General features: G+C 40.8%; 1 protein-coding gene across 2 annotated transcripts in view; it reads left to right on the top strand.

Moving 5' to 3' along the window:
• Positions 1–26,218, top strand: part of Eip78c (Ecdysone-induced protein 78C) — an 87,956-nt gene that overhangs the window by 59,467 nt on the left and 2,271 nt on the right. Inside the window, exons 2-5 of one of the 2 annotated variants that reach the window (XM_076374734.1) lie at positions 11,819–11,943; positions 23,639–23,780; positions 24,945–25,312; positions 25,916–26,215. In XM_076374734.1, coding sequence (XP_076230849.1) covers positions 11,819–11,943; positions 23,639–23,780; positions 24,945–25,312; positions 25,916–26,215 — 935 coding nt within the window. Of the gene's footprint in view, positions 1–11,818; positions 11,944–23,638; positions 23,781–24,944; positions 25,313–25,897; positions 26,216–26,218 lie in introns of both variants that reach the window. The other variant, XM_076374733.1, reaches the window with a different exon arrangement.

Genomic DNA, 26,218 nt, shown 5'->3' with positions numbered 1-26,218 from the left:
TAAATCCTGCGAACCCGTAGACACGCTCTTCAATAATGTAGTAAGACTTCACATTACATAGACTAAAGAAGACGTAAAACTACTTCACCCAAAACAGACAGCCTATTTATTCAAAATTATGCTCTCGAATGTAAAAATGATATGAAAATCCTCCATCTCCTTATATTTCCTTAAGAAAAAGATACAAAACAATTGAATCGGTGAATTGAAGAATAACAGAAGTCCAAAATTAGCCATTTTCAGATAATCTCAGAACTATATCTGGACCTCAGAGCCGAAATGTAACTTATACAAAAAACAAGTAGATTCAATGCAATCTGACTCCGAGTTAGGATACATAGAATTACACGCTAAGACCCAATATCTTCAAATCTGATTTTTTAGATTTGTACTGTTATTCATCGATGAAATTCAAAAATTCTACTCAGACCAAATCAAGCTTCCTCTCTTTCAAGTCTAAAAAAATCCTAGAACATGAAACCTCATTCCTGAGGGATATCCCACTACGTCCATACCGCAGCACGCGAGAAGGCCGCAGCGATTCGTTCATTTCCCCACAAAAAGACACGGTGTGGCTCGTGAACACATGCTGCACTCCAGAAAAGCAGGATCCTCGGGGAAAGAAATTTTCCAGAGCTGTCTGGCTCGCTAGAATCGTCATTTTACTGTCCCGCGTCCAATCGATGCCTGTCGTTCCCCGCGGCCAAGGCAGTAAAATCCTTGAGTGGCGGGGAACGCGTCGAATAACCCCCGAAAACGGTTCACCGAATATTCGGTCGGCGGGGAATAAAACCGAGCTGTTTACGCGCGCGTGTACGTGGCTCGTTCACTGCCGCGCCGGCGAAATTTCATCTCGTTTCACTTCCGCCGGATCCTAGTCTCCATTTTCGGGGATAAACGACAGACAGAGCAGAGCTTCTGCGAAACGTGGACACGTTTCTCTGCTCGCCCGCCGATATATCGAGCGGCTTTCACTTCTTCTTGCGTAATCATGCCGCGGCGAGAATCGTACGCGGTTCCCTTGCGAGGAGCTTCGCTGACTTTTAGAAATTTTTGCGGTTTTAAGGCAAAACTATGTCACTTTTTCAAAATATTCAAGTTAAGGGCTTAGTTGAGATCTAGAGTATAGAATTTGTATTTTCAGAAAGTAGAAAGGGCATTAAAAGAATTTTTTCATCTAAAAATAAAGGGTCAAGAAGACATGAGACTATGAGATAGTATTGAAGCTGAAACCTTTGCAATAATAATATAAATAAATAAAAATATGTAATTTGCTTCGTTTTGATTTATCACAGATTTTTTAGACGTAATCTAGACGCCATTAAAACGTCTTATGAATGTCTTATAAGACGTTCTAAAGACTGATTTGTAACTTTGGATGTCTCACAGATATCTTTAGAACATTTTTAGGACTTCACTGGATGTCTTTAAGAAGTTTTTAAGACGTTTCTGTGCTATACGAATAGGTACTTAAGAAATCGAATCTAATTATAAGTAAAAATTTGTTTCAGTATTTTTCCGCATTTCTATTATCTCTACTACTCTCTGGGAACCCAAACAATTGTTATTCACGTTCCCATTCACTGCTCTCAATTACTACATCTGCATATTTTATAATCCCTCATTTTCCCATCAGATTGTCAAGAATAAATCAATTCATTCAAAGAATGAACGAAAAAGAAGGAAATTGTGTAAGGGGGTGAAGCTACAGGAAATGTTACACAAACTGGTCCAAGAGGACTCCCCCACGTGGTAGTCGTAGCATCGCGACCTACTTCGAGGATGCAAACCCCGAGATCGCGAAGGAAACAAGAGGGAAACCGAACGAGAGACAGCAAGCAGGGCGAGAGAACAGGCCGAGCTTACTCTGCCAGCTTCCGTACGAGCTTTCGAACTCGGCCGCTCAAAGCCCCCTTGAATATATGCAAGCACTCTGGCGAAATTTATGTATCATATTCTCAGGGAAGGAAAACTTCTCCGCGCTGTTTGCTGAGCGTGTGCGCCAGACGAGAATAATATTTCGCCCTCGAACGATCGACGACAAGAATCGCTGGATCCCCTCGATATAGCGCGATGCTTAGGGGTGAGTTTCTCCTTTTCTACTCTTGTCAAACATACATTCTTGGAAATGGAGTGTGATTCTCGTAAGAGGTTTATATTTCAGGTGATTCTTAGTGAAGATGATTATGAATTATAACAGAGCTCTTTTATCCGAATTAAGAGGGACAAAAGTGTTTGATTAAAAAATTGTTAAATAGTAGAACAATTATTTTTCTAATATTAAGTTTTCTCTATTCAAATAGAAAACGAGAGACAAGTTTCGTAATGTTTAAGAATCCTATATCTTTTTTTGTTATATAAATAATTCTGTGGATTTGTATTCAGCTGTCAATATTGAATTCGAAAATTCCTGAAAATGTATTTCTGTTAAATCCAATGGAATTTCGTTTTCGAATAGCGGTCTTTTCACTGCAAGTAATTTATTGCCCAGCAAAATGCAAGAATCCAACCGCAATATCGACTTCAAAAAGATATAAACCTAAGAGAAATGTTCTAGGCGAGACTAACGCATAGACAATCAACGATCTTCTAAAAAGCGAATCGTGGAAGATGAAAACGTATACCTCGATTGACGGTGAGTATGCAGAAGAAACGTGGACAGGATTTCCTGGCGTATTAATGCCTTGTTACATTCTAATTCGTTACATAATATTATAGCGAATTAGACATAGAAAACGTAACTTTAATACGGTAAATTCCAATGCCCGATATGATCGTACTTTCACGAGCCAGTGTCTAAAACTCGATCGACGGCGCAGAGTCACGTATTACGTATTGGCGATCATATTACGTGAGTGCGATACTTTCGTCGGTCTTTCTTCGCGTAGTATCGAGGAAGTGCTTCGAGATGACGACACTCAACGCTTATTTATTGCGTCATATTAGCGAGCCCATACATGGAAGTGCAAAAAGCTTCCCTTAGAAGGTGACAGGATTCTAAAGTCTCTCGATTTTCTTCAGTGCCAGGAATTCTAATATTCACAAAATAATAATAGGATTAAAATCACATTTTTTAACAAGTAATCTCAAAGTCGTCTCAAAAGAGAGTCACATATAAATAATTTTATGACAACTTCTAAATTTCCCCATTTTTTCACAATCAATCACTAACCACGTGCTTCAACCATAAAATTACAAATTTTACAGAAAATGGTGTTGGTCCGTTAGACTTCTCAATTACTGTATGTGGATATAATTATCGCCATTCTAAAGGTCCCAGTAATATCTGGCACACTACCTAGCCACCCCAAAGCCTAATAAACACGTCAAATAGCTTGCCATCATTAGCAGCAGACTGTGGGAAAGATCAAACGCACGAATTGTCGACAGAGTAATGAAAGTAGAGTGCAGGATAGACAGCGATCGTCGAGCGTATGTGCATGTGCTAGGCTGAGAATAAAACGTTGGGAAATGATTAATTTAGCAGGTTTCACCCCGGCAATTTCGATGCCCATTGCTCGATGGTCAGCTTCACACGGCCGTTTTGGGTTGCTCGTTTTAATGCATATTCTATGTCGAATCGGCGCACAGGGCCGTGTATAAACGAGTAGGCGTTGCGCCAGGGTCCTATACATCGATTCCTCTACGTTGCAGCAGTTTGCCCGCTTGTTTACCAGCTTCAGAAACTGGTGTATTCTTGCGAGCAACAGCTGCTTCCTGACGCGGAAGATCCCTGTCACGGAGGGCATCAATGCAATTCCTGTTCTCTGAATGGAATTTCTGACCATGTACTAAGTTTCCTTCGTTGATAAGTTGCTCAGATAGTACACGACGTCTTGAAGATGTCTATTTTATGTCCATTTTATGCCTGAACGTGTTACGACATAACTTGGACGTCTTAAAAACATCCAACAGTGTGTGTCTTAAAGACTTGCGAACTTTACGTTCATAAGGCGTCTTATAGACGTAATTTGGATGTCTCTAAGACGTCTTATGAATGTCTTTTAAGACATCCTAAAGACATACTGATTTGTAATATCAGACGTCTCAGAAACATCTTTTGGATACTTTTAGGGCTTTACTGGATGTCTTTAAGACGATTTTAAGGCGTTTCTGTGCTATATGGGTAGTGACACGGAGTATTGTTTGGCTGAAAATTTGAAGAAATAAAATTATTGAGTAATGATATTTACATATAAAAATATTTATAGGACTTCTGTAGAGTTGTGGTTAACTTTTTACTAAATTGTAGATTTTAATTTTAAGCGAACTGAAAGAGATTGAAGAATGGAGATTATTTTAATAGGTAGCTGGGTTTTGAAACGTATTTTGTATATAAAAATTATTATTGCAAGGAATAAATTGAGACAAAGTTGAATAGAATTATCCTCCGACTTGACTAATTGCACGTCGATAAACATGAAATAGAGAAATCGACAAGTGAAACGAGCGCAATGTTTCCCACAAAAAAAGAATGGGAAGTCATTTCTGATGAGATTCAGTCTGCAATTAAGAAACAGGCAGATGCATCAGCAAAAGTTAATGAACGTCGAAGTATTAACATCTGAAGGCCACGTGATCAATTTGTAATATGTACAGGTGGCAGATAAATTTGTCTTACTGTGTCTTGCCTCCTGTCTTCCAGTAAACTTCAGCTATTGCGAGATAAATGCAACAGTGTAATACCTCGGAGTGCTAGGCTAGCAATTGAACGATTAATGGTTTAATGAATAATAAATATAGCCTGTGGGATTATTCGTTAGTCGATAAACGATAAATTTCTATCCGTGAAAATTGCTAGAAGACACTCTAGGAAAGGTGAAGCGTACAGACACATCGACTTCGTGCATACTGAAAACTTGTATTACGTAGGAGGATAAACGAGTAAAGTGATAAGTGAAAACTTCGTCTTGAATAAGGAAAGAGGAAGTGAAAGAACATATTAGCACTGAGAAAGCGATTCTAATTGAACATCCAAACGAGAACGAATAAAAGCATGAACACTAGCGAATGAATTAGTACTTCAAATTTACATTATTCATTTACCTATACTACTTGATTTACCTTAAGAGGATACACCACTTTGACGACTTGAAGAAAAGGATCATTTTTTCTCACCATTAATTTTAATTTCACATCTGTAGAATATTTTGACGACAATTTAATCACGTACTCTTATGCAGAATAATATTTGAACCCCTGCATCGCATTGTGGCTGCAGTCCATCTATTTCAAGCTACGCGTAATATTAATTTTAAATATCTCAAATATGAAAACACTGTTATTAACCTTCAGTTCATAAACCATTTAAGCAAATGTATCCCATGAATATACAATTACAATCGATAATACAATATACCACGCGCAGCTTTTAACAGCTCGCTACGGCACACCAGAAAGCACACTTATTTTTCCATCACGTGAGAGCTCCAAGCTTTAATCACCCTTTCCTCATACGAATACCTTGCCATTGACAGTATAATTTTACACAAATATTATCGATAACCTACATAACATTACAAATAAAGAATTGAGTCAAATCGCAAGACGAGACGAACATCGCGCAAGAACTGAAAAGACGCGAGCATCCCACGTTGAACAATATTCTTCGCCTCTCATCCGATCCCGCGAGGTTTTCACTCGAACCGAATGAAATATCCCCGTTGTACGCGCGCACGTACACCGTGTCCATCAATTCGAAGTACTCCTGCGAGGAGAAAGTTCGCCGGCTCGTACAGCCGGTCAGAATTTATAAGCAGAAATAGAAACTGTGCCTCTGTTCCGCGGAATATCACCGACGGTAAGTGAAATGTTAAGTACTGTATGATCACAGGATAGAATATACGGTGAACTATAAAAGATTTACGGACGCGCGGCGATACGAGCCAGCGCGGGCAATCAGCGCGCGTGAAAGTGCGCGAGGACGCGGTGCTGCGCTTCGATGGGAGCTCGCTGCGAGACGTTGAAATAAGGAACAGAGATAAGACGGAACGAGGCTTGCACTCGACAGAAACAGATATGTCGATCGCCGATGGCTGAAAGTCGAAAGACCATCGTTATGCAACATGGGAAAATTGTGGCGTGGGATATTGCGACAGATAGAGTTCTCTATTAGTAAGAGTAGGTACTGTTCAAAGGGAGCAGTTTTCTATTTTTCAATTGAGTTTGAGAAACTTGGAAAATTACTTTCACTAGATTTTTTACTTGGAGTACGATTTATAAATACTGGGACACTGGTGGAACTTGATTAAAATATACAGGGTGACTCATTTGAAGTTTCGCAAATGATTATCTCCTAGACTATAGCTTGTTTCAAAAGATGTTTGAAATGAAATTTGCTCTATTACAGGGGAGAAGAGAGGAGAAGGCATCTGATGATGGTTACAAATCTTCTCTAAAGCTGTGTCGGTCAAATTGCCACAAATCACTTGCATTCAAAACACTTAAATTCAAGTAACTCGACTAATCTGAACAGGGCTTAACTGGCCGTGTTTCAGCGATTTTAAGAGACTGTATTTGTACTATAGCCTATTTGGAATATGTTTTACAGTACTAAAAAAACGAACTGTCACTACAATGATTGACCTTAAGCACGAGTGTACAAGAAAAATGTGCCATATTTCCACTTTCAACGAAATTCCACGTTCAGTAGACAGAGCGTTAAAAGAGTCTGACTCTTAACTTCCCATTCCCCTGTCACGCCCATTTTTCCTAACTAACGTGAAATTGAACCGCTGCATGAGCAGCTCCTCTGGCAATTTATCCAACAATGCGTCGTCAATCTTCGCCCCTTTGCATAGTCAAACATTTGTCAGCAATTTTATTACCTCCCTCGGACTACCTTCCGAACTGCAAGAGCTGTTCCCTTCGCACGAATGGAATATTCAACGAAAAGAGGGCTGCATAATTAGGGGTGCACCGATAAACGATTCAACAGCGCGTGAGGGGCGCGTTCGCACGCCGATACATTGTAATTTATTGCGCCCCGCGGACGGACTATAATTTCAGAAGACGAAGGCGGAAGTGGGCAGCAGTAATGGTGTACACGGCGACCCGTTCGCCGAGCCTCGAGGTTTTTCGGTGCTTCTTCATGGGAATTCGTTAAGGCCGTACCGTATTAACGACGCCTTAAACGGTCGTGCACGAATAAATTTGCCCGCGTTCCGAGCTTTTTTCGCCCGAGCGCGAGCTCGTTTCCGCCTTCGACGACGAGATCTTCCATCAGCCAGGGAACGTTCTTTATGTAAATGCGCCATTCAAGCGCTGCTAACTCTCGTCTTAATCGTACGGTTACGAGTGATTTATCTTCACTTCTCAAATATTTCGTTTTTGCACTGTTGCGTGTAGTTTAAAATAATTATGAGGTTCTCGTGTTGATGCGTGGAGAGGGGTGATTCATGTTTGGGGTTGTAAAGGACGAGCCGAGAATTTTAAGTGAAGGGAATCTAAGAAAAACGTATGTTTAATCATGTTTATTTAATGAGACTCTGTTGATTGTTATTTTGAGCTGTATTAAGTTTTGGTAAAAATGATTGATACAATATAAATATGTTAAAGAATAAATTTGTTCAGTTGAGATCTTAGGTATTTTTATCGTATTCTTTATTAAACTGTTTCTGATACAAAAGAAACAAGATTAGTAGAAGTACTTTTATGATGATTATTATTTAAAATCTACAAAATACTGTTAACTTAAGGGATAGGTATTGTATAGAGCTAGTAAAGTTGCATCTTGAAGAAATGTGGATCTATAGGGTTACAAATTAGTCATAACTACTAGCTGAATCGACGTATCCCCTATATACGAAAAATTACTAGTATGCCAAAATGTGTCTGGGGTGCAAACTTACCAGCTCTGCACAGTATGTAGCCTTTTGAGCAAACTTGTTACATATTTATCCTGGAAAAATTGTTTCAACTCAAACATAACAGCGTTTAAATCATCATTTTCAAACTTAAACTGTATACAAAACTATGTCGTTTTTTGAAAATTCTGTGCAACAGAGGAGTAGCCTAAATTTAACATAATATCTGAAGTTGTGTCCTCAAGAGGATCCATAATCATTTCCTCGAATAAGCTCTCAAGCAATCCCCACCACATAGAGGCAAATAAAGCTCGATTACAGAGAAATCTCCCTGCTCAAACGCCAAGAAAAACTTGCATCCACTTCTGATCGCGTTTCCACGATCAGAAAATCGAAGTAGAACCCAATCCAGAATGGAGGAGCAAGGGGGTGGCTAGACGTTTCTGTGCAGGATGTGTTCGTCATTGTCATCGGTGCAGCAGGAGTACCGTTCGATCCCGAGCACGTTACGGGCGTCATAAAATCCCATCGTTGGACGCAGAGTCGCTGGATCGGGCCCCGTTTCCAGACGCTGCAATCATCCACTCTCTTCTCCCTCTGTCTCCCACCCAGCGATCTCCTTCGCTCTCCGCCATCTCGCCTATCCTTCCCATCGTGGCTGCTGACTCCTCCAGGCCCCCGTCCCTCTGTTCCTCTCCTTTGTCCGTACGACCTGGGCGCCCGTAACGACGTCTTCTCGGGCAGGGGTTTCACGAGAGTCCAACGGTATATATAATGTTGCAGACTGCACCTATACGGCTCCCTCTGCTCTCCCTTTTGCGGCCGGCCCCGTTTCGCCTTTTTCCTCTTCCTTTTTCGCTCCGTCCCCTGTTCCTGCTCCGGCCGCGCTCGCCTCGCTTCCTCCCCGACTCGTGGTTCTGTAACGGTGACGCGGGCTTTCCGTTACACGAACCACCGCGAGGCTGAGGCCGCAGCCAGCCTTTTCCCTTCCTCAGTGGCATCGCGTTCCCGTCCGTTCCGTCCGCTCGTCGTTGCATTATGGATGCAACGGGTCGGCCGCGGACGAAAGAAACGAACCGCTGGACGAACGTGTCCCTCTGCGTGCCGCCTAGGGACCACCGATAGTGGTAGGACTGATATCCCAGGAATGTAGTGACTTAGGCGAGACCCACTCAAATGTCGTGCTGTGCGATACCCTTGGGGGTAAAGCCAGGGTTGGGTTAAGGTTTTGCGAAGCTCGGGGCTGGGAGGATTATAAATATCCTTATAAAGAATACCCTTTATAAGGATATTTAGAAAATCTGTGTTTTTGAGAGGAATTTTATAAAAGGTAACTGTGTACCTGAGAGCCAAGCTGATACAAGTCCATTTTTGTTCAAAATTTCGTTTTTTATAGGATCTTACTGTTTTTTCTTTATTTTATGGTAATAACGGGAATTTAGTTATGTTGCGTTAAGAGTGAAGGAAATTTAATAGTGTAAACTACTTTAAATGCTGTGTTAAGAAATGGATCTGGTTGAAATTGCATTTGTTTTTCGGCTCTCTTGAAAAATAACGAAAAGGAACTTCAATCACGTTGGCTTTGAGGTATAGAATCATTTTCAATCCTTGGGATGGAACAAACTAAAAAGCTCCACAGTAGATGTGACTTTTGAAGGAAACCACTGTTTAATAAATTGGAAATAATTGTTTTCTTTAGTATTTGTAGAAACTTATTGTAGTATATGAAAAAAATGAGGTCCCTTAAGGGGTGAGGTCGGAGGCTACAGCTCCTTCCCCTTAATTGAAGCTTGGATAAAGCTGCCAAATGTGTTCTCTGCTACTTAGTTCGGGGCTGTATCTTATTTAATCACGTTTACTTTCTTAGCCTCCACACAGCCGCGAGTCCTCGTTAAGATAACGCTGCTTAGGGTTCCAAAAAACTAGTACCGTTCTTGAGCCATTCTTAGGTGCTTGACCTATCACCGAGACACTCATTGTAAGAGACGTTAGAGACTTAAACCCCTTCTGTTTTTACGAAGTCACTAATGCAATTCAATTAAAGTAATATTAAATAAATATCAGTATTTGGGTGAATAATCACATGAGTACCAACGATTTCGTTGAATGGGTATTAAACATCGATATCCTCGTGAAGCATTAAAGGGGTATTTATTCCATATAATATTGCTTTAGTATCGCCAAAGGAATATCAGTATTGAAAATTAATGCCAAGTGCTGTCAGGAGTTCAGAAGATGTCAGCAGGAGGCACAGGTGCAAGAAGTATGCTCCGCCCACTACACGCACTTACAAGGAACATCACTTTAGTACATCTTCCGAGCATACGAGTAGAATATCAAAAAATAGTGGACGCGTATTTTTTGTAGGTACTGATATTCATATTTAGGGGGTTGAAAACCACCCCCAACTCAAAAACTCACTGCCATCTTTTGCACTCCCGTAGGTACCCACTTTCATATTAAATCATTCGAGTATCACCACTAATTTCATTAACTGCTGCCACCGCCCTCTTCCTTGCCCTCCAGGCAGACCCTCCCCTTTCCTCTAGCGTCTCCGATTGCTTCTGCTCTTTCTCTTTATTTGGATACAACGCTCAAACGCCCTTTTTCTCACTTCTCTTCCTCTTCCTCTTCTTCACGTCTACGCGTGACCGTTTTCATCGCGCGCTTACGATGCCGTTACCTCCACGCGCGTCATCCCACGTTTTTTGGTTGTTAGAAGGAAACCTTCGCCTCGACGAACCGTGATCTCATCTGCTCCGTTTGGAGCGAAAGACGTCGCGAACACGATGATGTAGCCTGTTTATGGGGAATTGGCGGCTCTTTTGGAGAACCCGTTGCTCGGGGAGGATCGCTCACCTTTCAGGGAGAGACGAAAGTGGCTTTGGTTTTTTGGCGGGAGGGAAGGTTTTGCTACCACGTGGAGTGCAGAGTGGTACCTGTACTGCAGAAGGGTGAATCGTGATGGAATATTATGTAGACAAGTATAGTGTTGTTTTGATGGAAGCTGGAAACTTAAAATCCCTTAGAGACTTCTGGAAGTAATAGTTTGTATTATAGTTAGGAGTTTATTGAAAGGACCTCGTTTCTATGATAAGTTTGCACTGGTCACTTGAGTTTCTCTTCTCACAAGCTGGGATCAGTTGAAAGATAGTTCTAGGAAAATACTTTGTGTGTACCACTGAGCTTACATCGAGGCAACACTGTATTATATTGAAAAAATTGAGACGAAATTTTGAGCAACTTTGGGATATAGGTAAAGATTCTCTTAAAAGCTATTACGTATTTTGTTATTTATATAGTTTTGTGTATACGATATGATATCCAGAAAAATGCCTACATATACTGGCAATGTGATTAGTAGTATATCAACACTAGAGCAGATAGTATTGACTGTCTACATATACTCTACGTATCTTGGAACTAGAGTAAACGAGTTCTACCTTCATGCATCCCCACTCACATCTGACAAGACATAAGCAAGTAACCAAGCACACAAGTTAGCTTGAGTAAACCTTATTAACCAGCAACAAGTTTAACCTTAGAAGCGTATTTCTCGTTACATGCTCTTTATCGATGAAACATAAACCTACATCAAGGAAACACTATACTCCAAATGAATGTTTCTTCTTCAAACTTCTACTCTTTCTGCAACACGAAATTAAGTTACCCCATACGATCGAATACTTATTAATAAAATTCCACCACGATTCTAATTCTACCACGATCTCCAATCCACCTAAAATTGATTATTTAAAAACTCGGTGAATCTACGTGAATATCGTTTCATTGCCACGAACGAATCAATAAGGAGGTGTAGAAACTTTCGAATGGTCATAGAATTTTCCACAAAGAAAGATGACGCTGCTTTCGTTCGAGATCGTTGCGTTGAGAGTTTCTGTGTGGGTTTCTTGCTTCAGCGAAGAAGCAAGGAATAGTTTTAGCGCAACGTTTTCCTACTTCTACGGATGACGACCACGTTACGTAACGTAGCTGCCTATTTTGTTTTCCAGAACAACACTACGCGGCCGCCGATTCGAACAGTTCGACGCCCGCGAAGAGTTTCGTGGCCTGTAGAGTTTGCGGTGACAAAGCGAGCGGTTATCATTACGGCGTAACCAGCTGCGAGGGTTGCAAAGTGAGTATGCTACATTCAAATGTTCTCTCGTTGCATCGATATTTCGAAGGGATCACGGTAACCCAAGTACTGTCATTTTGAATAAATTCATCTTCCTCTTCCTACTATTGCAATCGAAAAGAGGAAGCAACTTATGGTTGAGAGCAGTGACGTTTGAATCTGTTTTTACTATTCAAAATGCAAAATCCGAGGAACAAGATCACTTTATTGGCTTACATGTTATCTAATATCGTGCACAGGATTGAATGATAGCGATTCATCGTGTTGAAACCAATGAAGTTGAGACATGTGCCTCTTAACGCTCTTTGGGTCTTTATCTGCTCCCAACTGTATGATCTGGATTTTATTGTTCAGAAGTTTTAATTGAATTTCGGAAAGAAAATAATGTTGGTCTCTTCATTGTTTAAATAGTTGTTTTTTCATAAGAAAGTATAGAAAGTTAATCACGAAATCGTGAATACGTACACTTTATCCAATAAAGAAGTTTCACCTCAGAAATGTTTTAGCGAAACTTTCTGTATCGAGAAACAAAATGATGGAACGTAAAGTTCTTATCCCGAAGCGTTCTACGAACAAGATCCCTCTTCGACGCATCACTTTCAGCGAGAAAGTTGTCGATATTATAAATACAATTTTTCTCTTTCATCAAGTCTGTGCATTACTGGCTTCGACTCCTTTCGATCGCTCCCCCCTTGCTGTTCGCTCTACAAATACTGCCATCATGTCTCTTTCTTTCTATTTCTTTGCTGTTCGCTCTATAAATACTGCCATCACGTCTCTTTCTTTCTGTTTCTATTCCTCTTCGTTTTCATGTTTTCTTTATATTTCCTGCCGAGTCAATTCATCTGAAATTAACGTTTTACGCGGGAGAATTTACGTAATAGAATGCTTTATTTTCAATTTTTTGCTCTTTATTTTCAGTCGTTCTATTTTTCTATCCCAGTTTATTCCTCACGTATGCATTTTTTTAACACTTCGTGTGCTCTCATGAATCTCTAATTTCCCTGTCATGGATTTTCTCTACAGCTTCCTTGTCCCCGTCTGTTCACCTCCCTTCATTACCACAAGCACTCACGCGATCGATCGTCTTCCCACCGAGTCGAGAACGATACATCGACACGAGGTAAATTTATGGTCGGCGAGATACGTCGCCTATGATCAATCGTATTTTATTAGTTCTCGCTAAGCTGTCTGGCAAAAAAGCAACAGCCTCGTCTAACATGGTTGGGAAGGCACAAGACAAACGATAGGTCGATATCTCCGCGAGCAACACGTTTTACGACTGAAAGTTCGACCGCTCGAAAGTTCATTACGATTTCCTTTCGCCTCTTCTTCTGTTACGCCACTGTCGAGCCTCTACCACAACGAGGAAATCTAACTCATTCGTTCCTTATCACCTGCCCGCCTTATAATCGTGCTCGTTCGTTTTTGCAACGAAAAGGGAAAAGGAGAACCGAAGCCAGAAACGAAATCATTTCTCGTAAAAAGGGGAAAATTACTTGCAAAATGAGCTGCAGCTCCTTGGAGATGTTCTTCCCCTGGTGATGAAAGAGGAAATATTACCCTGTAATGGAAGTTTTTCAGTCGGTGAAAAATGATTCTCCGCATTTCATCAGACAGCATCGTCAACGACCCATAATAATCCTGTAAAATGTTATTTTCCTCGACCCTCGAAGTTGTGCATTGTCTAGCGTCGTTATTAATCGTGCACACCGCACCTCTTGACACTAACGTTTGACTGTAATTAACGGTACCGACGCTGTCGATTCGTCTATCGAAGGGTAACAAATTGCCTCGGCCTCATGAGCTTGCGAAAGAAGTCGACAATTGTCTATAAACACTCTTCGACGTCTATAGATCGTTACTGGCGTTCCAGGCACGGTAATAATATTCCATCAACGTTTTTAATAAAAATGTTAACCTTATTGGTCGGTACTTTCTGTAGTCATCAAATAGTGGTTAATAGTACGCTTACCTTTTGCTTCTTTGATGGAAGAAACGGAGATCGTAGTTCGTGAAGATTTTTCGATAGCTTACTATTTGATTTCAAAATGTCTTTTCAATAAATGAGGCAGAAGGGTAGTTAGAAGTTTATAAAAATAAAGGAAAAAAAAGAGATGATTAATTCAATTACTTTATCTAACCACCGAATTCGGTATTTACTGTTAGTGAAAAATAAATTTCATTTCCGTTGAGTGAAATTAAAACAAATTCCATCGAATATCAATAAATGGAATGAGTCGGACGAGAAATAGAAGCGGAAATAGAATTTTTTGATTGAGGTACCAACTTTCCCAGTGAAAATACCTCGCTTCATGAATATTTTCACAACGATAACTACTTCAAAATGTATCACAGACGGAACAATTCACTGTTCTAAAAATGGTCTATGAATGGGATAAATAAATTACAAATATAACGATTCTATTCACGTCAATTTTATTAACTTTTAATAGTATGACTGAAAGCATGTACTTTAATATAAAAATACGTGTATGGATAAAAGAAGACTGTCCTCATCCTACACTAGTGTGTATTTCACCAAACCTTACCAAATGATTCCACACTATCAGCTACTAGTACAACCCTCAATTAGTATGGTACCAGTATTAAAACATAATGTGATACAGTGGCTGCTTTCCATTATCGAAAATAATTAATAATAGTAAGGAGAGAATTCACGACTTCTCAGTTCATTATCGTCCATAAGTAAATTTCTGATATTTTACACAACTAATATTAAAAGTGAGTCATGTCAGTTAAGCAGTAACTCAACACTCACTCAAACGTAAAGCCTTGTTCAGATTAGTCAAGTTACTGGAATTCAAGTGGCTTGAATACAAATAATGTGAGGCAATTTAACCAATATGAACGTGTTATATTACTTGACTTAGAATACCCTTTCAAACTTCCAATGAAGTTGACGTCTTTCAACTTTTCCTTGCCTTAAAATACACATCGATTGATGTGTACCATGACGTAGATACACTGCTACACTGAATTCAGGCCACTTGAATCCAAGTAACTTGACTTGTGTGAACACAAACTTAATATCAAGCTACTCGAATACAAGTGTCTTGAATTCAGGTAACTTGACTAATTTGAAAGAAGCTTTAAACTCGATTATCAATTTATTCATCCAACTACCTGACACTCACGAATACCTGCGACCCCCAGCGAAGAGGGACGAGAATTCCATCGACTGTTCCATCGACGAATTTCCACGGAGTCGAACAAATGACTAGGACGTCTGAAAGGAAAATCGAGAGGAAAAAAGACGAGAAACGATTCGGTGAAATCGCTGGTTGGTTCGGTATTTCCCGGCGGGACGCATCGCCCCGTGAAGAAGTGCACTCGCGGGGCCGAGTCGAGTCGCTCGCGTTGTGTACGTGCCTTAATCTTCGCGGCGAGATGCACATCCGCCACTGTGCTCTCCACTGGCTGAGATTGAAACACGGAAGCCCTAAGGCCACAGTTAACGGTGAATTGGTACATTCTCGCGCTCTTACACAGACGTGCGCTCCGTGTCCCGCTCCGTGTCCCGCGCCACAGCCGTGCACGGCGCAGCAAACACAGACACGCGAGCTCGTCCGTTTCCAATATGGCGAAATTAATTTCCCGGTTGGGAAATGAATGCGGGTTCGTTGCTCCTCCTGAGTCTCGTGCCACTTGGTGCTTTCGTCGACGGGATTTATAAGGTGTTCGCGAGCAGGGAAAGGGTGGAAGGAAAAGATGGGGGCTGGATCTTTGCAAGCTAGTTTATTCGAGACAGTGGAAGATACAGGGGGATCGATGCAGAGAGAGAAATAATGGGCTGTTTTTGAACGACTGAACTATTTGTCTATTTGTTTGTTTATTCGTTGAAGCTGGAGTTACTCTTTGATGAACGTCACGTGACTTTGCAGAAAAAACAAACGAGAATGAAAAGAGGAAAAATTGTCCTATCTTGGGATTTCATTCCTCTGGTTATTTAATGATCTGTCGTAGTTGGTTCCTCGGTTTTATAAATATGATAGAACTCGTTATAAAGCTGAGGACTCAATTGTCAGTGGTCACTATTTTCCTTATTATTAATTAGTTTACGCGAAAGATGGATAAATAGATAATTACACGGCGATAACGTACACGATTCGTTCATTAAAGAGCAGTAATAGCTGCATTTACCATCGTTTGACATCTCGGATGAAAATGAGTAACGAGCGTCTGACTATACAGAGACCGTTACTACTTGCGCCGCGTTCTATAACAATTTTTCCGCGGCTGGTTCGCAGTAAACGGATCGAAAGGTCTTCCATTGCACGCAACACGTTTATCGCAAATAAACCTACGTATTTAATGCACAGTATTTGCCATGGGAAGCGTTTTGCGTGGAAATAAGAGCAGGATTGATATTAAATGACGATTTATTACGGTTAAACGTTTCCCGAGCGCAATGCAACTGAACACAAATATTTTTTGACTTCTAATGAAATGCAATTAACAATCGAGTCAACCGTTGGATTCAATTGCTAATATTAATCCTATGGCGCAGACGTTTTCTCTGGTAAAACCATCACAAATAAATTGTGAAAATTAATTAATTAATCGGATTAACGGAAGCACTCTGAGTTTGCAAGTAATACCGAGAGTCAAATCTACGAGTTGCCTCCATGGAGAAGGTTTAATGCGTTTCCAGACGGTTCAGCATTTCTCTCCACTCGTCTGATTAAATGTAAGCCTTTCTACTGGCCAGGGACATTGGCCCCTTCTAAGCCTGATTTATTGCGCGTTGTTCCACTACCTAGCGCGTCTATCGAAATTCCTCGGCGGAAGAATTGATTAGCTTAAACGCAATAATTTGTAATCAATGCCTCTGAGGTGATTTAAAAATGCAATTACTTTGAAGATTGTTACATCCCCTTAGATTTTTTGTCTGTATACGAGAAGCTCAAGGAATGCGTAAATAATTGATACAGAAGAGAAAAATGTAAAAAGAGAGACTGGATAGCGTATAAGGGGAAATGGGGTATCAATGATCAAACATATAGTACACTCGCCATGATTGAAAATATTTTCTGTGATTTAAAAAACTAAAATATTAAAGTAATGAAACTGCCACGTAAACAAAAATAACTGCAAATTTAACGGTCATATTTCACTTTACGTTCGGTTACAAATTACTAAATTGATGATTTCATTTATTTTACATTCACATTCTCTCAGTGCTGTATCCAAGCACCCCGTTCGGGAAATTACGCAGCGTTATTTAACGAATCGACCGACACTAAAGCTTGCGCATAACGTTAATGCGTTCGCCTGGAAATTAACAGGCTTGCCCTCGGAATAAAATCAGCATCATTGTTTCCTAATGCAGCGGAAAGTTCGATTCATTTATTTCCCGATTTAAATTCACCCGATACACCGACACGCGTTTCAATCACAAGAAAATTTGCATACATTTTCGCCATTTACGCAGAGAAACATTCCCAAACTTGATTTTCGATCATTGATTCCGCCCTAGCAATACGGTATAACAAGTGGTCCCTCATGGTCAGGCGAACAATACAGTATCGGTGAAAAGAACGCTTAAAATTTTAACGATAACAGAAATACCAAAATACCTGATTAAATTGGTAATGCCAACGATATACATACATATAACATGAATGTTATTTATTTCATACGTTCAAAATCACACAGTGACCACTGAGGATACTCTCAATAACGAATAAAATAATAATATCTATGATCTTAATTCTTCATTAAGTCATTTTTCTTCTGCAAAAAAATATAAATTCTATCTTATCAAATTTCGATTAAAAAATAATTTCAAATTTTTTGTAAATATGACTTATGTCTTTTCTCGCAAACATAGGTTTCTATTGGAGTAGCTCCGAGTTAGTTGACCGTCGCTATCCTTCTCACTTCTCGAAAGTGACTTCATCAAGTGTCTTCAGTGTGACGAATTTAAAGTAAATAAGCGTGACCTCTCTGAACGAGACTCTTTACTCATTATGTTAGCTTGTATCGTATATCGATATCTCATTTATACTCATTTTTTATTACTCTATCCATTTACCCATTTTGAGACAAACGAGTCAGGGAAAAGGCACACTTGAGAATTTCCAGAAGTAGACCACCCTAGATAGCCAGATCTGATCCCAAAACATAGTCAACTAACATGGAACCACTGTATATGCATCTTCGTTACAACCACACATTTATCTACAATATAAAAATATACGATCATATTCAGCAAAGGGACTGAACAGAGCCAGACATCAATGCCATTAAATCTACCCCCAAAAAAACATCTTTGAAACGACAAAGGGATCCTTCATCCCTCTAAAACGGCCAAGATCCTTCGATGTTCATAACCAGGGTCACGAAGCGACGCGGAAAGCTCTCAGATACGTTCGTCACGTGCGCGTCACAGCGCGCACACGCTCTCTCCTCGTTCCCACGAAAGCTCAGAGTCGAGGACAAACCTCTCCCATCGCGGCTCACCCCCGAACAGAAGTGTTTATTACTCGCCAAGAAGCCCCGTCGTTGGCGTTCGAGGTGTGCAAGCTGATACAACGTCACGTATCGATTTTAGCAAGGAGCCGAGGTCGGGCCGCGGCGTCGAATGCTCGTATTATTGACTGTGCTAGGGTACAACTGGTCGCCTTCCGCCCTCGTCCCCCCAGCCCCTCTTGCGTTTCGCGATATCGACGGTTGTGCATCGTCGTCGGTGCAACGCTGCCGCTCGTGCAGCTTTCATTAATTAATACCAGTCGCCAATAGACCAATAAACCGATACGGTTTGCCCGCAACGAGTGGCAAACGCGTCGAACCACCCCCACACGTCTCTTCCATTATTTCGATGCTTTCATTATTCCGATACACCGCCACAAGAGAACTCTTCATCGGATGTCGCTTGTTGTCTCTGTTATCCCACCGTCCCCACCGCGGTCTCCTCTTCCTTTTTTTCAATTACGTTCCATATTGCCGCAGATCGCTTCCGGTTCTCTGGCTCCTCGTCAACGAAACGGAGGCGAGAAAAAGCGAACGCACCGAGATCGCTGTAAGAATGCTCGATAATACTCCTGATGCGTTTCGTGAAATGAACTTAATTGGTCCCTATCGACAATTCATTCAATGATAATCGCGGCAGACTTTCGGTGAATGGGAAGAGGCTAACCTTATCGAATTTGAGATTAGGTATATCACATGTCCCTAGATCCGGTTGAATACTCGCAGAAACTTACCCAGAGAGGAGGGATAATTTTACAGAATTAAACCACTCGCATACAAATGCGTTCTAACTCGAGATACATCGAGCAAATAAGGAAGCAGAATATTCTGGGCATCGCTCATTAATCAATCGCGCAACGGTTCCATCGCAACTGTATTGACCTATACCCGACACTGTTTCTCACGAGTGCCCTTAACCACTTATCGAGTTAATTTCACTGAAATAAATTGCCCCAGTTCACTTGGATGTTTTCGTTTTGAGGGATCTGCATCGACGAATAGCCAGGCTAAATAACTCGACCACGACTAAAATAACGCTCGACGTTACAGAAGCTGGCGAGGGGTGGAGGAGGATCGGCGCGCGGCAACGCTCTGCCATCGGTTTTTATTAATTATCGAGAATTAATCCGAACACTAGAAGCGCGCGGGCGCGCTGGCCTCTTTTGCGCTTGGCAAAGGGCGGCGAGTGGAGGCCCACGATGGAAGTTCTGGGTCGTTTCTACGCAGAGCACATTAATCATAATACGTCGCTTATTAAACGAGCCGTCCTGTTGGCCGCGGCAACGAGGTCAACCCCGACTCGCGACGAAACACAACCCCCCAGCCGACCGTCGGTTAATTTCGAGGTAACGTGCTCGTTGTGCATATACGTGTGTGCATACGCATATCCCGCGGTATATTACGCTCCATATACTCTCCCGTTACAATTAGCTCGGGCTCCGTGCTGCCATAAGACTCTTTCTTCGCCATCTGCGAGATTTCCAAGAAACTCGGCCACGCGAGAGTTTCAACCAGATCTGAATCTCGAGAATTAGAGGTAACTGGAAGTTCTGTACCTGGAACTTGGAAAAACCTGATCGTAATTTGGAGATGTCGGATGCTTTAAGGAGCTTGGAGAAGTTACAGGATTTAGAAGTTTTGAAGGTTTAGGAAAGCTCGACTTGGGGGATTTGGAAAGCTTGACGAGGTCAAATAAATGGGAGAAGAAATTGAGAAGGAAACTGTGGTCCTTGGAGAAATATTTGTACCTACGAGAAGCTGGGAGAGTATCTGAAGTAGAGCGTAAAGGGGACCTCGAAGAGTCTAGCAAAAACGAAGAATTTGGAGAAAAACTCGAAAGGGTATATGAGAGAGATATAAGAGACGAGGTTGTAGAACTTGAAAGATCTGAAGGAAAGGAACCTGAAGAAGGGCTTCAAGGAGACCTCGAAGAAGTTAGGACAGACTTGGGTACCTTGATGACTCTGGAGAGAGGTTCAAAGAATTTCGTAACCTTGTTGAAGAATACTTACAAAACTCTGAGAAAGAGAACTCTACGACGTTTATGAAGAGGAATTTTCAGTAAGAGGAATTTGAAGGAGGAATTCTTCAAGATCTATTCAAAAACATAATTCTGCATAGTATCCTCTAAAATAAAAATTCTCCATTTACGATTTTACACCCAATGATCTACTTCAAACTATTTCCGATAGAGCCACATATAAGGGACCAAAAGTAGCTGCGGCAGGGCCAAGAGAAATTGCAAAATATCGCTCGAGGACAGGATCGATGCAGCTTTCAAGGATACCGGATACTCGCACGATCGGCGATTAATTCTCCCCGTCTGAGCCTGAATTTAGGGATCGTAAAAATGTCGTTTGCGAAGAGGAACGATAGGAAAAAAACGAGCTTTCGAAAGCGCCAAGATAGTCCTGTATAGCCATTACCGCAGCGTTTCTGGGACCTGCTATCCCGCGCTGATTTATGTGAGCCGATTCGTTTATCGCGATCTCCATGTAAACGCACAGTAAATAAACCATAGGAATTACCGGAATATGGAACAAACTAGGACACATTGCATACACAGCGTTTCAGTTTCCCAGAATGATTAAATGTCTTGTTGGACGTAACCACAATTTCTTAATGAATAACAGTACGATATTTGAGACTTTCTAGAATTCTTTAACATGAGATGTTTAGAAACGAAACCTTCAAATAATGGAGAATGTTTTTTATAAGAAATGTTAAGAATGTTGTGTGAGTTTCACCATTTTTTGTCTCCTGCTTTTAACCACTAGAATATGTTCTTACGAAAAAGAATCGTAAAATGTGACTAGGGTTGTTTTTGTTATAAACTCCCTCAATTGAAACATTAGATACAGGGGATTCTACAAAGCTCTGTTTATTGTGAAATAAGTAAAGAGTCCACTATCTCTACTTCCTATTTCCTCCATCCCACATCCTTCCTTATTCTCCTCATTGCAGTGCAATTTCCAGTGCAATTTCCAGTGCACCGGCGTTACTCTTAATCAGCGTCGCTCCTAATATGGTTGCACAGAAGCCTGATAAGAACACACCTATAATTGCAAAATACAACTGCACAGCTATCTGTTCCCACACAGTCTCCCTTATGCGCCTGTTAAGGATCAATAATCCCGCGAGATTTCCAAAAGTCCGCTTATCAGAAGCTTTATCGATCGAGCGGCTTCTGCATGCAAGGGAGTCGAAAAAAAATCGGTAAGCGATCTCGTCGCTGGCTTCCTACTTGCTGGTTCGTGCACCACGGAGTAAGCCTATGACTCACACAGCGGCCGATATCCTGGTGTCAGGTAGCGCCGAGAGATCGGAGGCTTATCTGCAACGAGTAGGAAGCGAATCTCGCGTAATTAATTTTAAACCGAGCCGCTGCAGTGGCTGCACGATGCCTGGCCGACCCTTTCATTTCTGAGTCGATTACCATCCTACCACTTAAAATCTGAATTATTTCGAGCATTTCCTGCCGGTGAATTTTTCAGCCAGATAAGTTGTGTTCTTTCATGTGAACAAAGCTTAAAAAGCTTTCATATTTGTGTCTGAACAGAAATGATGCAATCTACTTGTGTTTTAAATGACCCCCTATTTTTGGTCCTTAAAGGTGGGGTTTCTTACATTCTTGTCCAAGACTATTAGTACATCTGTATTATAAACAGTGATTGGGTAAAATTGAAAACTAGGGTAAGTTAACGCATAGTAACATTGAATTCTTCTTAAAGCTACGTCTACATTAGGCAACTCTTAGTTGAACAACCGAGTTGATCAATCTGAAGTCATTCAAAATTGTCGTTTCAAGTTTCAGCTTCGTTGGAATTAGGTTTACTCGTACAACTTTGATCAACTTCAGGTTGAACAACTCGATTGTCCAACAAAAAGTTGCCTAATGTAAAGGTAGCATAAGAGAGCCGTACTTCTGTACTTTTAAAATTAGAATAAAATGAGTTGCCTCAAATCGATTTCTCAGAAGGGTACGTGTGTTCCATTAATCATATGTTCAAGCTAGGTTTTTAGGGGATATCTTCCTGGAACTCCAGGTCAAACGTTTTTATTCCCTCGAGACCATAGACTTTCCCTATCGAAAGGAAACGTTGCTTACAATCGATCGTTCTTGGGAATTTTCGAATCGGTGCCAGCAGCTGCTGAATTATTTCAGCCCGTGGTAGATTTCTCTCTTTTGGCGACGTTCTATCTCTCTGGGTCAATGAGGTGATGCATAATTCAATTTTATTCCCCATCTTGCACGACGTTCTGAAGGAAGAATATCGACGCCCAATAACCACGTTCCGCAGATATCGTTTTTTTCCTTTCCCTCGTCAGTTCGACGAAATCTCATCTCCGAGAGAGAACCAAGAGCAAGCGGAAGCGCGAATCACGCACCACATGCAAAGTGTTTCGCCGCGAGGGTGCAATGAAGATCGATTGAATTTTTCTGAAACAAGGTTCACTTTGTTTGCGCTCTAAAAATTGCACTGTAAATTGAAATAATGGAACAATGAGAAAAAACTTGAACATTCTCTGTTCTTCATTACCAAAGATTATAATCTTTATTAAATGAATATAAATACATTACTCATCCCCATCAACGAATATTCAATTAACCTACTCCTTTATGCTGCAGAGAAATTCCTTGAATAGGTACGATACTTACTGTCAGGTGTAATAATTCAAAAGTGGTTTTGAAGTGGTAGTTAAAATTATACCAAATTTATTCAGAGTCAACTGAGGAACCAATCTGTTTCTTCCATCTTATCTCGCGTCACGCAACGAAAGGGAATTTCCTTTTCAAGCGAGGAAAAGGATAAGAGCGTCACGAATCGAGGGGGTTTTCGAAGCTCTAACAACCTCTTTTGATGCAAACACCACGGCACCTTTGAAGTTCCCAACACGCCCCAACGCGTTAACGCTTGTCAACGATTTTTTTCGAGCACACTTAAGTCTCACTACCACTGCTGCTGGTTACTGTTGACCACGAGGAGGCATTGAAATTACTTTGTTAGACACTTGTTATTCAAGCCAGCGACAACAGGTAGGATCTCGAGATTGTTGGTAAACGAGGTGTCCTTAATCGCACGCGTCGATAAATGGATGTGAGTGAAGGAGAGAATATTTCTCATAAATAGATTCTAGAGAAAGAAGCTTTTTCTGTAAAACGTGTAGTTGCTACAATGGCATTCTTTTCTTTTTCCAGGGCTTCTTCAGGAGGAGCATTCAGAAGCAGATAGAGTACAGGTGCCTGAGGGACGGCAAGTGTCTTGTCATCAGATTAAATCGGAACCGCTGTCAGTACTGCAGATTTAAGAAGTGCCTAGCTGTCGGCATGTCCAGGGATTGTAAGTAACGACTCACTTTATGGTACAAATTATATAAATATAGTTACAAGTAGCAGTAACAGTAAAAGTAACATTTTACCTCTTATAGACATTTTAAATTATATCTATTTATTCTTCAGATAATCGTAAATTCAATAATCGCGAATTATTCATTTTGTCACTGCAGGTTGCATTATACATATAATGAACAGTGACAGTACACTGTTACTCACTTATTTATTGTAATTTCCCGAGAAGAGATTTCAATCTCCAAATATTTATACGTTTGGTCGACATGGATTGCTAGCTCTCTAAAATTGATATTCTTGAATTTTGCATGCCATCTTCTATTTTTCATGAATAAAAATTGATTTAATACTGGAACAAGCAGACCAGAGGCAATTGTAAAACTATTGGTGATATTACTTCAGCATATTTTTAATTGAAAAAGGTATTACTCCTCGTACCTACTTCGTAGTTGTAACCACGTCTTTTACTTCCCAGAATTTCTGCTCTCTGTCGACGATGGGGAGGGCAAAGTAAACTAAGATGAAGTTGCGTGCATAATTAACGTCAAAGTTCTGCCGTGCAATATGCGGTCGTGTATAATAGCTAACCCTCGGAGCTTCTCGCTCGCAATGGCGGGTCGGAATCGTAATAAGCCCCCATATTCTTGTAATCCGCTTCGAGAGGATGTATTATACATTGTAAAGAGCTAAGCTGTCCGAATTCTACAGAAATCCCTTAAGTAGAACCCAGAGTTGGGTAATCTAAATTCCCAGTTTTGAGAAAAAAAGGATCAATAATTCCCTGACTTTCTAAATAATACTTCATATGAAAAATGCTTCCTCAGAAATCATTATTAAAATTACTCTGACCCACATATGGGTCATAGAACTGTGAACATATTACGATTCAGACAATTGTCCAGACAATCAATTGTATGCTACCTCCACTCATCTATCTTCACACTTTTTATATTCTTAATGAAATATAACAAAAGAGGTTCACTAGCAACTAAAATCAAATAAAAACAATGAAGTTTTTATCATTCGAAACGTCTTAGTGCTGAGACCAAATAAGTTCTAAAGTTATACTAGCAACTTGAGACTTACTTTTACATTTAAGTAACGCTGCTTTTAAGAGACACAAGACTCAACTTCCATCTCGATGCGCTTCTTTCAGCCGTGAGATACGGTAGGGTGCCAAAGCGTTCCAGGGAACGCGGCCCTGAAGACGGTGTACCCACCACTACAACAACAACGACAACAACCACGGGTGTGCAACATCTAACCTCCCCTGGCGCTGGAAACAACAACAACAATAATAATAACAATACCACGAGCCAAAACAATAACAACAACAATCAAGGTCAGAACACCATAGCATGCGTGCCACCAGCTGCAGTAGTGGAGGCGGATCAGTCAGACGCTGACGTGAAACAATTGGCCGTCTATGACGTGATACTTCAAGTCTCTCAGGCTCATCATGCTCACTGCGGCTTCACAGAGGAGTCCACGAGAGGCATCGTTCGGAAACCAATGATAATACCGGTGAGTTTATCGAAAATTTGGGAACTGAGTTAACGTAGATAAGATAGTGGTGGATGCGATGAGAAAGTTTTCAATATGTAACAAATTCTCAAATTGAAAAGTCTACTTAAGAGCAGATATAAGTATCTATGTTCTAAGGTAAAATAGTACGTCACCTATTTTTATTTTTGAGAAATCGATTTTCTGAAATTCAATTCTAGAGATCTTCTCAATTTAAAAAGAAAGATCCTTTAATCCGATCCTTTTCTATTTAAAATACAGATTCTTACTTATAGACTTCAATTAAAGCATAAACTCAAATTTCTTCAAGATTTAACTTATACCTACATGTATCCTTTTGCTTCCCAGCGACGGATATCTACTATATGATATTTAAAGTATCAACTTGTAACCATTGAATCAAGAATATTTTGATCAGTGAATGTATTTCGAGGATCCATCAATTTAGAAGCCAAATGGATTTCTTATAAATGGACAGAGTTGTCCATCCACCACTGAATTTGAATTAACGATAGAACCACATGAAACCCTCCTGCTGGAACTGGCAGCAAACCGCCTGTTTCTTTCTGTAATCCCGCTGATTAGGCGAGTACTTCTTCGCAGCCCGCCAGTCCAGAGGACCCAGAGGCGGCGTCCTCGACAGCGGAAACAGTCGAATCGCAAAGGATCTGGCTTTGGCAACAGTTCGCCACCAGAGTAACGCCGTCGGTGCAAAGGGTGGTGGAGTTCGCCAAACGAGTGCCAGGGTTTTGCGATCTCTCGCAGGACGATCAGCTAATCCTGATCAAGGTCGGTTTCTTTGAGGTCTGGCTCAGCCATATCTCAAAGATGACCACCGACAGTTCGATGACTTTCGAGGACGGTACTTATATCACTAGGCAGCAAATGGAATTGATGTACGAGGTG

Source organism: Calliopsis andreniformis, chromosome 3 (assembly GCF_051401765.1).
Source record: "Calliopsis andreniformis isolate RMS-2024a chromosome 3, iyCalAndr_principal, whole genome shotgun sequence".
Taxonomy (NCBI): Eukaryota; Metazoa; Arthropoda; class Insecta; order Hymenoptera; family Andrenidae; genus Calliopsis; species Calliopsis andreniformis.
This window is presented reverse-complemented; position numbering and strand designations above follow the sequence as displayed.